The 17,272-nt window shown below is 43.9% G+C and overlaps 1 protein-coding gene across 1 annotated transcript in view; it reads left to right on the plus strand.

The window, feature by feature from the left end:
• Window positions 1–17,272, plus strand: part of PDCD6 (programmed cell death 6) — an 85,213-nt gene that overhangs the window by 42,855 nt on the left and 25,086 nt on the right. The window contains exon 4 of the mRNA XM_077491883.1: window positions 12,321–12,479. Coding sequence (XP_077348009.1) covers window positions 12,321–12,479 — 159 coding nt within the window. The remainder of the gene's footprint in view (window positions 1–12,320; window positions 12,480–17,272) is intronic.

Below are 17,272 nucleotides of genomic sequence, written 5' to 3' on the forward strand. Positions count from 1 at the left end.
CTGTTCTGAGTAAGGTGAGCGGACTGGGAGGGCGTGTCCAAGATGGCGAACTGAGAGGTTGTGGACATTAGAGCTCTGCTGGCAAATTATCTGTATCGGCGCTCCTGCTGCGGTTTCCGAGCAAAATAAAGCTCATCTGAGCTCCGGATGTCCTCTAAATCAAGACAAAGGGGAAAAAGGCTTCATTTCCCGGACCAGACCCCCGGTGGCGGCCTTGCGGGCGGAGATCCCCCCCCCCCCCCCTGTGAGAGCGTGCAATATGGTCTCGCAAACAGATATGGACGAACAGGCGGAGGACGTGGGAATTGGCTTTCGGGAAGTGATGGCAGCTATCGCAACGTGCCAGGCCACCCTTACTAACAAAATTGAAGCTGTGCAGCTGGACGTTGGCCTCGTTTGCCAGGACCTCGATGAGCTTCGATCGAGAGTATTGGAGGCCGAGCAACGAGTGGGGAGGACGTAAGACCTTGCAGCCGAACACGCGGAATCCATCCGCACTCTACACACGCGGGTCCGGGCCCTGGAATACAAGGTCGACGACGTGGAGAATAGGAACAGAAGGAACAATCTCTGCGTCGTCGGCCTGCCCGAAGGAGTGGAGGGGAAGAACCCGACAACCTTCGTTGAGGAGCTGCTGAGGAATCTACTACCGGAGGCGCAGTTCTCCCCATATTTTAGGGTGGAGTGAGCGCACCGTGTCCCTCCTACTCCTGGTGCAAGACCGCGCACCCTGATCTTTCGGCTTTTGCACTTCAGGGACAGGGATGAGGCTTTGCGCGCTGCTCGCAAGGTGGGAGAAATGCGCTACCAGAATGCTACTGTGATGTTGTTCCCGGACTATTCCCTGGAAACGCAGAAACTGCGCAGATCCTTTTGATCAGGTGAAAGTGGGATTGCGGGCACGCAATATTAAATGCAGTGTCCTTTTTCCGGCCAGGCTGAGGGTGCAGGATGGAGTAGCCACCAGATTCTGTACCAACCCGCGGGAGGCTGCTGCCTGGCTGGAATCCCTGCCTCTACATCGATAGGACACCGGTGAAGTGCTTGCTTTTCCTCGGTCCATGTTGGTGGATGCCATTATGACTTTTCTACAGACCCACCCTTTACTCTTCTTTTTTTTTTTTTTTTTTTTTGTACCATCCTTTCTTTTTCACATGCGGGGGGTATGGTGGACCTGCCTTGTTTCCCGCTGTGCTACTGCCCAGTGTATCCAGGATCCTCGTGATTATTTTTGTACCTATGGGGGCATGGCGGTGAGGATCTGCTGACTGCTTAGACTACCTGGGGGGGGGTTCTGCGGAGGATGCTTGGTTCTTTATGCTGAGGGTGTATTGGGCACCTGCTTTGACTTTACCCCTGCATGCGGATTCCTGCTTGATTGGACAGGTTGCCGAATGACCGTGGCCCGGGGGGAGGGTATGCCCGATGTGCTTGGTGATCCGGGCAAGGATGGGCAGAGTTGCTGATACAACCCTTTACCACTATGCTATCATCTGCCCCTGTGAGGGAGTCTGTTTCTTCATCAAAGGACCCCCCCCCGTTAAAATATTGCATACTGAACGTGTTGTTTTTTTTATTTATTTTTTTTTTTTTCCCCTCTCTCATTTTCTGTTGCTTTGTTTTTTTTGTTAGTTCTGCAACTAAGTTGGTGCCCCTAGCTGCAGCTAGGAGACATAATCTGAAGCTTTTCCAGCATCTCTATTGCCCTTCAGTGACTACTGGGCGATCCCTCTTGCTATGAGTGCACACCCTTCACAGTAGTTACACATGTTGGTTTTCGGGGGTATGATGCATCCCCGGGTTTGGGGTGGGGGGGAGAGTTTACATCCACCGTTGCGTGTGGGGAGTTCTACTTGTTTGGTTTTGCTGTTGGAGTTGCTTTATGTCCGAGGGGATTCTGCTAGACATTATGTATGGTATGGTATGGTATTGCTGTGTTCTCCATTCTCGGGATGCCCTGGGCGGGAGAGCCGTTGACTTACGCACTCCAGCTGGGGGCCTGATGGGGGTGGGGGACCTGTGGATTGCGCTGTGTTCCATCTGTGTATTGTATGATGGCTAATATAGCCATTATTTCAAGGAATGTCCGGGGTCTCAATTCGGCTACTAAGATGTCCTTGGTATTAAAATTTTTGCAAAAATAACCCCCATATATGTATTCTTCAAGAGACACATTTGATTAGCTTGCGAGTACTCGGTATACGGAGAGCATGGGTGGGTGCCCATTACCACGCTACCTATTCTACTTATGCAAGGGGAGTTAGCGTTCTAATCCACAGGTCTCTCCCGATACAAATTTTGGCCGTTCGGACGGACCCTGACGGAAGATATGTGATTCTGCATGTCTCTGTATATGAGAGGGACGTAGTGTTGGTGGGGTTGTACCTCCCACCTCCAGCTCATGTGCAGTTATTATATGATGTCATGCAAACGGTTATGGTATTTAATGTACAGAAGGTATTCGTATTTGGGGATTTTAATATGGTGCCCGGACAGACTCTACCCTACGTCCCAATCCAATAATGCTCTGCAAATGTGGGCGGATACCTTTGCTCTGGCGGATGTATGGCGCCATTACCACCCACATGAGCGTGAGTACACATGTCACTCTGCCTCTCACCGAGCATTGTCCCACATTGTCCTGGCCTATGCCTCACCTGGGTTCTTGGGCTGGTCGAGGACGGTGAGGCATTTGCCGCGTGGAATCTCGGATCATACTCTGATTCTGCTTAATATTTCCCTGGCAAGGCCTCCAAATTTGAAACTGTGGCGTCTGTCCAGGTTCTGGGCTCCCGATGTGAGGATACAAGAACAAACGGCAGAGGCCATCTGCAATTTTTAGACCCTAAACGAAGAATCTGCAGGGAATACTACTATTTGGGATGCATTTAAAGCGGTGATGAGGGGTCATTATATCTCTAGCATAGCTACCCTACGTATGGAGACATCTAGGTCCCTTGAGACGCTGGAGGAGTGTGGGAGGCGTGAGGCAGACTACGTTCGAGCTCTGGATGATATCACCTATAGCAGGGGTTGACAAATTTGCTTGGATTCTAGGAGCCAGCTAAAAAAGTGAGGAGCCAGGTCCGTGACTGCGATCTGGACCTGTCCCTGGCCTGACATGGAGATGAGTGAGGGGAAGATAGCCCCCAGCCCCCCACATATGAGATCACCTCTCATTGGACACACTGCTTGAGTGCTAAATGGCCGCTGTGATTGGCCATTTAGCATGATCTGTGATTTGCTGTATCCAAGGGACACGGCCAACACAGAACTTCCCCGATGCGCGCCCATGGCGGCGTTCAGAGGGGAAGTAAACAGGAGGATGTCCAGGGACGCCCTCCCGGCAATTGGTGTCCGCGCTGTAGACATCTTTTGTCTATAGCGCGGGCACGAAGTGGTTAACAAAAGAATGTGACTTTTATTTCCGCCATGTTCCCGCTTATTAACGTCATATCCCCGCTAAGGGTTAGATCAGGTCCGCCTGAAAAACTGACAGGTGAACCTGATCAGACAGCCCTTGTGAAAGGGGTCAAGCAGGGAGGATTACAAATATTTTTTTTTTTCCCTTAATTAAAATATTTTTTTTTACTTTTTACAAAAAAAAAATAATTATAATATAATATAATATATATATATATAATTTTTTTTTTTTTTTTTTTTTTTATATTATGAGAAGCCATTTACCAGCCACCACACTCACCGTTGGGCAAAAGGCGCCAGATGACGCCCGCAATCACTTCCTTCTCTTCACTTTGGGAAGGAAATGGGCGGGCAGTGAAAAACAGGCAGGGGAGCTTACTCCATTAGGATTAGCATTATTGGAATAGGGTGTAATTTCTACATCCACCGCCATACTACCGAAAGATTTTAGAAGGCCGCAAAGCCGCGGCCTCAATTACTGGCCGGCGCGGCCCGATGCAATTGCGCGGCGGAGTTTGGGGTCCAAATGGAGACAGGATACCCCAGCAGCGTTGCCCCAGGCGCCAGGACACGAATTCTAGTCGCAAATGCGACCGGGCGCCCGGGGTTTGTCGAGCCCTGACCTATAGGCGATGGCAAGAGGTACTTAGAGAGTTGTCCCTTCTTAATGTAACACAGACCCAGCAATACATGCTATACTCTAAACAGAGACTTTTTGAGTATGGGAACAAAAATGGGAGGTTGCTGGCATGGTTGGCAAAGAACCAGTCAGCCTCTACACATATTGCTAGTATTTGAGATGTCAGTGGCCAGTTACTTACCTTCCCTGAAGACATTAATAATAGATTTTATGCATTTTTCCAGGATGTGTACGCCACTAGGTCCCGCTACTCTGTGACTCTATTACTTAGCTGGAATTCTGGAACTGTCTGACGAGGATAGAGAGCTATTGGACAGGGATGTATCATTGGAGGAGGTCTAGTTGGCGATAGGTTGTCTTCAAAGTGGCAAGACTCCGGGCGCAGATGGACTGCCCACTGAATTTTACTCGCAACATGCTGATCTGGTGGCGCCTAAGTTCAAGGCTCTGCTTGATGGGCTCGGGGAGGCGGACTGTCTCCCTAGATCTATGGAGGAGGCTATTATTGTATTGATTCCCAAGCCGGGTAAGGATCCCCAGGAGTGTGGGTCGTATCGACCTATATCTCTACTGAATGTCGATGCCAAATTGCTGGCGAAGATCCTGGCCACTCGCTTAACCTCTGTGATTTCCAATCTGATCAACGTTGATCAAACAGGCTTTATGCCCGGTAAGGGTACCGATATAAATATTAGGCGCCTGTTCCTGAACCTCTCTATTGATCACGATGATGTGGGGTCCCGAGCGATTGCCTCTCTCGAAGCCGAGAAGGCTTTCGACTCTGAGTGGGATTTCCTCTGGGGGGTAATCCAATGTTTTGGGTTTGGCCCTAAGTTTTTGAGGTGGGTGAGATTGCTCTACAAGGCTCCGAGGGCCAGAGTGCGTACCAACGACTGGGTCTCTGAGTCTTTCTCCCTGCAGAGGGGCACTCGGCAGGGGTGTCCCCTGTCGCCCGGTCTGTTTGCTTTGGCTTTGGAGCCTCTTGCGATTTTGATTCGGGAGTTGCCTGTAATACGGGGTTTACGGAAGGGTGCCCTGGAAGAAAAAAATCTCCCTCTACGCCGACGATGCCCTGCTTTATCTGAATGACACAGGCCCATCCCTAATGGCTGCGCTCACGCTTTTTAATCAATTTGGTTCCTTTTCGGGTATCCGCATAAATTGGTCCAAATCGATCCTTTTCCTTCTGGATGCTCAAGCACCCCCATCGTCTGGTACTATGCTGCTAAAATGGGCCACCAAATTTAAATACTTTGGGGTAATGGTGACTAGAGATCCTACGAAATACTACACCCTAAATGTGCTTCCCCCTTCTCCGCCTACTGAAAGACAGATGTCAGTCATGGTCCGGGCTCCCGTTGAATTTGGTGGGACGCGTAAATATCATTAAAATTATAATCCTGCCTAAAATTCAACTATATATTCCGGAATTGCCTGGATTGGATACCGGGATCGTTTTTTCAGGAGGCGGACAAGTGTATTGTTTCCTTTATATGGAACGGCTCAGTCCCCCGGCTGGCCAAATCCGCGCTGCAGGCACCGGTGAGTTTGGGAGGTCTTGCTCTTCCCAATCTGCGTGTCTACTACTGGGCTGCTATGTTGATCACCGTCTCTTGGTGGTTTGCGGCGCGGAGATCTAACGCAGCGGTGTGCCTTGAGGCTGCTCTTCTGGGCTCCCTGCAGGATCTACGAAATTTGGTCTACAGGGGGGTGAAGGCACATGTTACTCTCCCTGGGCCGATGAGGGTGACGATTAAAGTTTGGAGTGTGACCGGGTGCAGGTTTAAGCGGACGGGGTGCTGGTCTCCAGCCCAGCCCTTTATGGGGTAATCCTAATCTGCCGCATTTCAGGACGATCCCGGACCCACAGGTGTGGGCGCGTTTCTTGGGAGATATCATGTCATCGGGTACCTTGCTATCACTCCACCAGCTGACCCTCTCCCATGCGCTCCCTGGCTGGATGTATTTCAGATACGCCCAATTACGCCATGCGGCCAGAGCTCAATTTCCTGACCCCCCCCCCCCCCCGACTTTGCAACTTAGTCCGTTTGGAGGAGCTCTTTACGGGGGACGGCCCACAAAAACCTTTGTCCGATTTGTATCGCACCAAATGGAAGGCTGATATCCCAACACTGGAGAGGGAGGATTGGGAGGACTGCTTGGAGCAGGGCCCCAAATTGGTTATTTCTGTGGGTGATAAGCTTATTCAAACAAAATTTTTACAGAGTGTACCACACCCCTGTGCGCTTGGCCAGGATCTACCCTGCAAGGGATCCTCACTGCCCCCGTTGCAAGTCCGAACTGGGGACGTATCTCCACATGTTCTGGGAATGCCATAAGCTGTCCAGATTCTGGTCGGAGATTTTTGACCATTTAAATACCCGGCTCAACCTGAATGTCCCCAGGACTCCTGAATTAGCCTTGCTGGGCGTCCACGATGATGAACAAAAGCCATAGCACACTAAGCTGCTGATTTCATACCTCCTTTTCTACGCTAAAAAAGAGATCTTATGTAGATGGATCTCCTCTACACCACCTAGTGTAATTTCATGGGAAAAGAGCGTGAATAATGTCTTGCCGCTATACAAGTTTAACGTACCTTAATCAAGGATGCCCATGGAAATTTGATAAGGTCTGGCTCCCATGGACGTCTGGTTGGTTAGACAGTTTGTTCTGGCTGAGGGGGTCCCCCCTTCCCCTCCCCCCTCCTCTCTCTCCCCTCCCCCTTTTGCCCCCCTTCTTCTCCCCTCCCCCTCTCTTTCCCTCCCCTCCCCCCTTCTTCTCTCTCTCTCCCCCCTCCTTCTTTCTCTCCCCCCCCCCTTTTTTTTGAGCCTTGCACAATTGCTTGTTATCTGTTGGTGGGGGCTCTACAGAGGTAGCTGGTTCCTTGAGTCTCTTGATGACCTGGGTTACTTCTCCACTACTATGTCTTACTGCCTGACTCTTGATAGCACAACTGTATGAATACCTGTAACTGTGTTTTGTACCATACTATGTTCCGGTCGTGATGTATGTAGAACTGTATTCTGAGTTACTGTACTGTCTATAATTGTTTGACAATAAAGCACTCCTGTTTAAAAAAAAAAAAAAAAAAAATGTGAGCGGACTGAAGCACTGGGACCTACCTCACAGTTGGTACCAGTAGGCATCATTTTAAAATTCCCTACGCCGTTGCCTTCAGCGTTAAATGTTACCACTGTAAGATGTGGTGGAGTTCTTAAATCTACTAGATGGGGTGTAGCGGGTACATGCTCTGCGCTCTTTCTCTTCCTTAATACCTACTTTGGATATTTATTGCTCTGTGCACAATTAATGGAGCAATCTGCTCAGAGTCTCTAAGCGCTCTCTAACTCTATCCTACAACAGAATCTAATTTTGACCCTAGTGGGCCTTCACACCTAAATGTGGCCCAGAACCCTATTACCATCCCTGGTTTAGAGTCAGAGCCCTCAGTCTGCTTTACTTTTCTGTGAAGGTGTTCCATATGACTCTCATTTACAAGGTGTTTCTAACCTGATTAATGCAGTGTGTTCTACCTGCAGTTGGAGTACCTGCCTACTGGTATTAATTTAGCACCATTACAACTGCAAAAACATCTCCTATACACTCTGTGGTTAAAAACCTACCTCTGGTGACTACACAACCTGTAGAATTATGGCTCCTTTCCAAAAATGTGAATGTTTGTTTTTGTTTTTTTTTTTTGTTTTTTGTTTTATTGAGAAGTGGTCTCTGCCCACTGTTTACACTTCAATCATCCACCTAAACAATACTACCATACAGGTAATCATTTTAACATTCAGGGATATGAGCCCCCTTATAACCGCGTCACTGGTCCGGGGCTTGGAAATCCCCCTCGGCTTTCTCTCCTCCCCCTACTTACAGGACGGGTTACATGGGTTCTGATCCCATCCCATGCGACAGTGCCAAACAATTAGAATGCTCCTAAATGTACTTCCTGATGGGGTATTTTTTTGGAGATTAAGCTGAGGGGATTTCTAAGCCACCGATCGGTGACGCGGCTATACGAGGGCTCATGTCGGTATATCGCCGATCTCCAAGTCAGTGAGACTGAGGAGGGGATATCCTGTGCAGGTTCACCTTTTACAGCTTTTTCTGTAAAGGTAAACTTACCCTTTTAAGTGACATACTGTTGGAATCCCTACTTAAGTCTGAATTTGCATTATCTGGAGGACTCTCCATCCCATATTGGTGGTGACTTGGGAATCACATGTCACTGTGGAGCATCTTTAAAAAAGAAAAAAAAAAAGACTTCCTCCATCATGGGAACAAACCCCTGTGTTCTAAAGCTTTTGGATCAAATGTCAGGGGCCTACAGTTCAGCCGTGGTAGTCACTTGCACGCATCCAAGCTTGTATCATACATAGGTGTAATGTCTGCTCTTATGCAGAGGGCATGTTGCTTTTGTGCCTTGGCTGTTGAGGATGCACAAAGGGAACGTGATTTATTTGACCTTTTTGAGGGGAGGTGTCTCTTTGGTGATGTCCTTGGCTCTGTCATTCCCTTACCCCTGGTAGTTGGCATGTGGGCCTGGCTTGGCACAGATCCTGGACTATTACTGTTTACTGTGATCCAGGGCTGAAGTCCTCTGTTTCACATGCTCTGCCCTTAAAAGGTACACGTCTGCTTTTATTAGTGGATGGCTGTTTGTCCTGCTGGGTTCCTTACTAGTTTATCTTTTCAGTTTGGATGCTCAGTTTTCTCTCTCATAGCTTCCACTGGAGCTACAAGGGGATCTGGCATCTTTTTATAGTTGCCCCTTCTGATATTTACACCTCATTGTGCATCTTCCTGGAGTTTTATAGGTTCCCTGAATCCTGCCCTGATGGAAATCTTTGAGAATGGTGTCTCACTTAATCCCACTCTCCTTGCTCTGGTGGAGTTCTTTCCCTCCACAGTTAGTTTATCCCTTGTGGTACATGACTCATTTAAAACTCATTCCCTCTCGTTTTTTTTTTTATTATTATTTATTTATTTATTTATTTTTACTTGCAAGAATGACTATGACCAGTTCCTATTACTTTTTTGCCTTTAGGGAGCCTGACTCTTTTTAGTGTACTCCAACCACAACCCTGACTCGTATGTCTACTCTAGTGCGCTGTGTGGCATTCCTATTGTGAAGAGTCCAAGCCCTAGATTCTCACAGTTTGATTAGCCAAGAGTCATATCCTCTACACTCATTGAGTATACAGATCTTTTACCTTTTTGGGGAATTTTGGGATTGTTAGAAATCCCATTTCACATAGATCCCCCCCCCCCCCTTCTTGTGCTGTCTCTCAGTTCCTTTTTGTTTCCCTCCTTGGAGGATCTGGAATTTGGGAAAGGCACACAACTGGTTCTTTGCACCTACAAGTATTGCTAATTACTGTTTGTATTTTGGTCAGGTTGGGAATTTATCCTTTTCCTATTTCTGAATGATACTTTCATGCATGAAAGGGAGCAATGTATAGAGTCCCTGTATTTCTCTGGAAGGTAAGCAGGCAAGACGCTGTTACCCAGCTGAGACCTAATTGCTGGATTCTTTTCCTACGCTCTATCAGCATAGGGACTTTATTATATACAGATACCAGGTGCTGTAAAAATAAAGGGGCCAAAACCTGACTTCAGAGTCTTTCTTATGTGACAGATGCAATTGAGCCACTACCTGATCGGGGTCTGCTGGATAAATCTTTACCACTTACTAAAGCTGGTCATGCACAGATCATTTTATTTTATTTTTATTTATTTATTTTTTTCAGCTTGCAGCCTGAATGGGGGGAAAAAATGATTCTTCCATCCATGCTATATTGTGCAGTGTGACTCTCCCACTGTGGCTGTTGTAGTTTGTCAACCAAACTTGCTGTCAAAATATCAGAACAGTGTCTGCATCTGATTTGATGCAGGCGCTGTTTTGTCAACAATTGTTCACCCAGCATCCTCAATTTTCATTGAGAGATGTCGTACACATAGAATCCAATAAAAGCACCAAGAGTCCAGGGTTTTTAAGAATAATTTAAAAAAATGTAATCCTAGTAGGAAATCTATGAGTTCCTGAGGCTATACGATACCTCTTCATCAGGGCCCTACAACCCTGTAGCCCTGATGAAGGGGGAGTATATTTGGCACCTAGAACACTTTTTAATTTATTTTTATTTTTTTGCCAAATTTAAGGGCAATATTTATATAAAAAATTTTTAATTTACATAGCCATTCGTCGTTCTGTGTTATGGGCCTGCCTCTGCATTCAGTGTATTGATGCAAGGAGCTTTTTTTTTTTTTTTTTTTTTTTTAATTTAATGAGGTTTTAAACACTTTCACAAAAATCACATTGTAAAACAATCCTGTGGTTAATGACTAATCAGTACAATTACATTCCTACATTGGTTATTTTTCTCCACTATCACAGAAATGGTTAACCAGGACAGGTGTTCTCATTATAGTTCAAACGGGATCCTTCACTTTGTCAATCTGTCAAAATACATACATATGGATATCACCACATATTGCATCTATATTTCAAATAAATACAAATCCATATTTGATCCTTTTGGGGTAATAGTGTTGAGAAAAATCTATCCAGTATGCCTCACGTTTTTTTTGAGAATTAATTCTCGATCACCTCCTCTCCTCCTATTTTTATTAATCCCTTCCAATACTATATACTTTAGTTGGAAAATAGAATGACCTTTGTCTATGAAATGTCTAGCTAACGGTAGTTCACCAATATAAAGTAACCCACAAGGGCACTTTATGGCATAAATTACAAAAGAGAATTGGCATGTATAGTGTCCTTTAATTTGGATTTACCAAACCTTTATGAGGGTGTGATATGGATTTTCCTCTAATCCTAGAATTGCATTGTATGCATGACAAGGGGATAAGACACTGTATTACATGGTCCCAAAAATTTTTATATTGGGACTAGAAGGGAAATACTGGTCAGATCTAACCAAATGATCGCCTAACGTTCTACCTTTCCTATATGAAGGCAAAGTTTGAACAGAAAACTCATCAATATTAGGTTAATGCTCTCTCAATAATCCCCAGTGTTTTTTAACTGTATTAAAAATACGATAAGAGAATGAATTGAATTGTGACACAAAAGGTATTTTTATATGTCTGGTTGATATTCCATTAATGTATTAACCCATTCTTTCTTAACCAGTGCCACTGGATAATTCCTTTTAGATGCCAACAAGCGAAATATATATTCAAGTAATTGAACAAGTCAAAAAATTAGCCAACTTTGTGGGCACATAATGAGAGAGAATTGGTAAAAAGTGTGAATTTTTATTACAAAATAGTTAAACATATAAACAACAAACGCCCTCTATGGACAGTTACCCAATAATGCAGTGTTGGAGGACTGTACCTACAGTACAAAGATGAATTTACTACTGTATCGAGGTAAAATAAATATTTATGATCCAGTAATGCCTCCAAAAACTTGCTCGTCGACGAGTTTCACTAAAATATTAACTTCCTCGGGACAGATACTGGGTAGGTGCTGATAAACTTGTGACTCAAGGTGTGGGAGAACTTGACCAAACTGACAAACAGCCGAAAAAAACGAAATTGCATATGTGTGTCTAAAGTAGTGGGATAAACCTATATCGTGTGGTCTATAGTAGATACTAATGGTATATAGTAGTCTTGTATAGGTATTTGAGTATAAATCACACACAGTGGTAAGTGGTCACAAATTCTCACTATAAGCGTGTTCAATACAATATCAATAGTCACTATTACTATTGATATTGTATTGAACACACAGTGGGAGTTTGTGATCACTTACCGATGTGTGTGTGATTTATACTCCAATACCTACACATGACTACTACATCATGTGGTGTATAGTAGATACCCCCGCAAACATGTTCATGAACATGGTAGAAACGTTATTCATGAAAATGATATGTTTATTGAACTGTCAGGGATGGTTTAGTTTTATAGATGACGTGTTTGCGGTGTGGGGTGGCGACATTGAAACCCTATTATTTGATCAATATTTGAATTATCTTATTCCCAGCTTGAAATTCAATATTGTATACAGAAAGGAAAATATTCCCTTCCTTGATACAATGTTGAACATTAACCATACTAAGATTGATAGTGGTATATGTAGGAGAATTGTGAGCTTGGAACATTATCAAATGGTACCAGTGAAGAATAACATCTGGTCTGTAATAGAAATGTATAGGAAGATGTTTCACGATTATATAAACTGTTCACTGACCCTTTTATGCTCTTTTTTTTTCAGCTATGTTTGATCGTGATTGCAAAGGTGGTGTAAACTTCACTGAATTTACTGGGGTGTGGAAGTTTATCACTGATTGGCAGAATATATTTCGGACCTATGACAGAGATAATTCTGGTTTTATTGACAAGGGTGAATTGAAACAAGCCTTATCAAATTTTGGTAATTTATTTTTATTTTATTTTTTGGAAACCGTTATCTTTGTGTGTGTGTGTGTGTGTGTGTGTGTGTGTGTGTATGTATATATATATGTATATATATGTATGTGTATGTGTATATATATATATATATATATATATATATATATATATATATATATATATATATATATATATTAGTGTGTGTGTGGTAAAACATTCGGGGGCTGAAGTTAATGAGAGATGCAGGGTCTAAAAGACTCTGCATGTCTCCTCTGGGCTCCACTGAAGAAAGGTACCCCTTGTGGGGGTCTGTCAGTGGGGGAGGGGTGCCACTGATAGAACCCCACCCCTCCAACTACCAATCCCCCCTGTTCCCCACTGATAGACCCCCCACCCAACTACGACTTCTCCCCAATACCTCAACCCCCCCCCCCCCCCCCCCTTTTATATACCACTCTTTTTTCCCCAAGCCCCATCACTGAAATTTTGTGTTTTGCAAACCTTTGTGGCAATATCGTGTGACATACAATTGAAACTACTGCTATTTTATTCTCTAGGATGTCTGCTTTCAGAAAATCTATATCCTATATGTTGGGGGGGTTTTATGTAATCTTCTTTGGGCCTAAAGTGATTGTTTGTTTGTTTTTTTGTTAAAGGGCAAGCTCACCTTCCGGAAAATGTTACATGTTCTACGTGTAAGATTTGTTTATTTAAAAAAACTGTTTCCTAACTTTTTAGCTCCAAAATTCAAAGCAAATTTGTCAAGCTTGGCTCCCGACTTAAGTCAGAGCCTAAATTGGTAGTTGTTATCCAGCAAAAGGGAAAATCTTTATCCCGGAATGTGTTAACAAATGCCAGCCTTCTAGGCTGGGGAGCAGCCCATGAAGAAGATTCTGTCCAGGGGAGATGGCCCAGGTTAGAGGACCTTGCCTATCAACTTTTTTGGAAGGGTCGGGCAGTATGTCTGGCCCTAGAATCTGGGACAGTCAGACTACGAGACTGTCCTGTCAGGATTTAGTCTGACAAGGCCACGGCTGTGGCTTACATCAATCACCGGGGGGGGGCACGAGAGGTTGTGCATCCCAAAAAGAGGTGAATAATGTTCTAGCTTCGGCAGAACACAACATTCCTTGCCTATTAGCAATTTTCATTTCAGGAATGGAGAATTGGCAGGCGTACTAATTGATTTGCCAAAAAATTCTTTCCGGGAGAATGATCTCTTCACCCTAACATCTTCCTAGCGATATGTCAGAGATGGGGTATTCCGGACATGGACCTATTCGTGTCCAGATTCATCAACAAAGTCGTCAACTTTGTTTTCGAACAAGGGATCCGCTAGCAGGTGGAACAGACTCATTAGTCTTCCCATGGGATCAGTTTTCACTGATCTATGCATTTCCTCCAGTTCTGCTACTTCCGCGCCTTCTCCACAGGATTAAGCAGGAACGAAAGGAGGCGATTCTGGCGGCCCCAGTGGGTCCCAGAAGATCTTGATTTACCAAGATCATAAAGATGGCCGTAGGAGTCCTTCAGACTCTGCCATTATAGCCAGACCTTCTCGCACAAGGTCCGGTATTTCATACTACCTGACAGACGAAAAATTTAACAGGTTTGACTGTTGAATCCCGCTCTATAAAAGATCATGGGTGATCTCCTTGGGTAGGGTCTACTTTGATTAATGCCAGGAATCCGGTTTCCAGAATCATTTACTATGACTATAAGGCATATGATTCTTGGTGTGGATCCAGGGGTCGGCACCCCAGAAAGTGTGTCATAGGCAGGATCCCTGATTTCCTGCATATGGGATCTGAAATTAAGCTGGCCTTGACTTCTATCAAAAGCCAGATCCCAGCCTTGTCAGTGTTTTCAATGGCCTCTTGCTTCCCAGTCTTGGTGTGTAGCTTATTCAGGGGGTAACACAGATTATTCCCCCTATCAAGGCATCTCTAAATCCTTGGGGTTTAAATTTTCGTCTTATCGACTTTACTGAATGAGCCACTTGAACCTTTTACGAGAAATTTCCTTGGTTCTTTTGACAAGAAAGAGATAATCTTTCTGGTTGCCATTTCTTCTGCTAGAAGAGTATCTATACTAGCGGCTCTGTCTTGTAAAGAGCCATATTTGCTCATGCATAAGGATGAGGTGTTTTTTTGTCCTCATCCTGAATTCCTACCAAAAGTGGTAACAGGTTTTTTTCATTTAAACCAAGATATTATTCTTGCTGCTTTCTCCCCAGTGCCTCAATCTAGGGAAGAGAAATTCCCTTGATGTAGTAAGAGCGATCAGAGTCTATTTAAAGGCGACCTGGCAGTACAAAACGTGTTTTGCGAACCTGAGCGAAGGTCCAAAATGTGGACAGGCAGTGTCAATCTACTATTTTCCAAATGGATTCGTCAAGTGATTGTTCAAGCTTTGACTTAAGAAGAAAACTCTTCCTTCTTATGCTAGAGCACACTCATCCAGGGCGATTGGTGCCCATTAGGTGGTGCAGCATCAGGCCTCTATGGCTCAGATCTGCAAGGCCGCGACTTGGTCTTCGGTTCATACGTTTATCAGATTTTATCAAATCTATATTTAAAGGTCATGAGGATATTGCCTTTGGGCGCAATATACTGCAGGCTGCAGTATGAGTCCCCTGGCCTCCTGTTTTTTGTTGTCTCCCTCCCCTTCAGTTGCCATTGCTATGGGACATCCCACATAGTAACTACTATGGCTCTGTGTCCCCTGATGTAAGAAAAGAAAACGGCTTGCCTGTAAAATCCTTTTCTTTGATGTACATCAGGGGACACGGTATACACTCGTATTGCTTGGCTACAAAACTGAGGGATCAGTGGTCCATATGACCCCCATAGTAAGTACTATGGCTCTGTGTCCCCTGATGTACATCAAAGAGAATTTTTTTTGCAGATCAGCTGTTTTAAAAATCCTGTTTTTGTGTTTTTTTGTTTTTTTTGTTTTTTTTTGTTTTGTTTTTTTTGAAGGAAGACATTGTTTTTGTATGGCCAGCATATAATACAGTTATTACAGATCTGTTCGAAAATCTGCAAAATGGTCTTTTAACTTTTTTTTTTTTATCTTTAAAAAAAGAGTCTGATATTTACCAGATTCAACCTCCTAATAGTATATACAGTGTATCTCTTCTATCTGTTCTCAGAGTGGATTAGAGATTTTGCTCTCTAACCATATAGTTGGTTATTTATATTTACCACTACATATAGAGGCGATTCAGTTCGCATTGTGCGCTATACAAGCATTTCATTCATTCATATAGATATTTAAGAATACATTGCCTTTTTTTTTTTTTTTTTTTTTTTTTTAAACCACTTAAGCCCCGGACCATTTTCCAGCTAAAGGACCAGGTCCCTTTTTTGCGATTCAGCACTGCGTCGCTTTAACTGACAATTGCGCGGTTGTGCGACATGGCTCCCAAACAAAATTGGCCTCTTTTTTTTTTTCCCACAAATGGAGCTTTCTTTTTGTGGTATTTGATCACCTCTGTGGGTTTTTATTTTTTGCGCTATAAACAAAAATAGAGCGACAATTTTGAAAACATTTGCTATAATTTTTTTTACTTTTTGCTGTAGTAAATATCCCCCAAAAATATATATAAAGAAGAAGAAAAACTTTTTTTTTTTTTTTCCTGTTTGGGTCAATACATATTCGTCTACATATTTTTGGTTAAAAAAAATCACAATAAGCGTGTAATTGGTTTGCGCAAAAGTTATAGCATCTACAAAATAGGGGATGGTTTTTTTTTTTATGGCATTTGTTTTTTTACTAGTAATGGCGGCGATCGGCTTTTTTTTTTTTTTTTTTTTGTGACGGCGACATTATGGCGGACACGGACAATTTTGACACCATTGCCGTTCTGCCAACGTACATCAGCGTGAGGCGGTCCTTAAGTGGTTAAACTTTTACATATTCTTGCTTGCGCAATCAGAAACAATACAGATATCAAAGGGTACACTAAAGGATCCAAGGAATTCAAGCCTTTATGCTGACGATGTCCTCCTATATCTAACGGATCCATTCATCTCCTTACCTAATCTGACCAAAACACTGGATATTTTCTATGATTTGTCCGGCCTGGGTGTAAATTTGTCTAAATGTTCTGCCCTTCCTATTAATATCCCATCAAACATGATCACGACGCTTAGACGAATTCCCTTTCATCTGGTGTCTCAACTCATTTAAATACCTAGGTATCCATATCGCACCCTCTTACAAATCACTATTTTTCATGCCAATTTCCCTCCAATATTTAACAACATTAAAAACCTAATGAAAACATGGTCATCATCCCAAATTTCATTCTCTGGTAGAATAGTGGCTACAAAAATGGTGACACTACCCAAACTACTATTCCTTTTTAGAGCCCTTCCTCTCCCGGTGCCTAACAATACATTAGTCTCCCTCCAAAGAGAAATCAATAAATTTATATGGCTAAACAAAAAAACAGTTACTCCCTGATGTTTAGGCCCCCACTGAAAGGAGGTCTTGGCATACATAATCTTTGGACATACTATCTGTCAGCCAGACTTACTCAACTTGCACAATGGTATGCTTCTTCCTCTCAAATCCCATGGCTCCTGTTCGAAGAACAATCGGTCCTCCCATACCATTTACAAGGACTGCTATGGTCCAAGACCATCTCGCCTCGGAAAATAAGACCATTGAATATCACGGTGTCGCATACTTTACAACTATGGAATAGACAAAATGCCAAATTCACCCTGTCCTTTGTCACCCCACCACTAGCTTCCTTTCTGGGAGACCCTCGCTTCATTTTGTCAGATTATCTTCATAATTCATTAT

The sequence above is a fragment of the Lithobates pipiens genome, unplaced genomic scaffold (assembly GCF_037356315.1).
Source record: "Lithobates pipiens isolate NorthernLeopardFrog02 unplaced genomic scaffold, aLitPip1_a1.2 Scaffold_19, whole genome shotgun sequence".
NCBI classification, from domain to species: domain Eukaryota; kingdom Metazoa; phylum Chordata; class Amphibia; order Anura; family Ranidae; genus Lithobates; species Lithobates pipiens.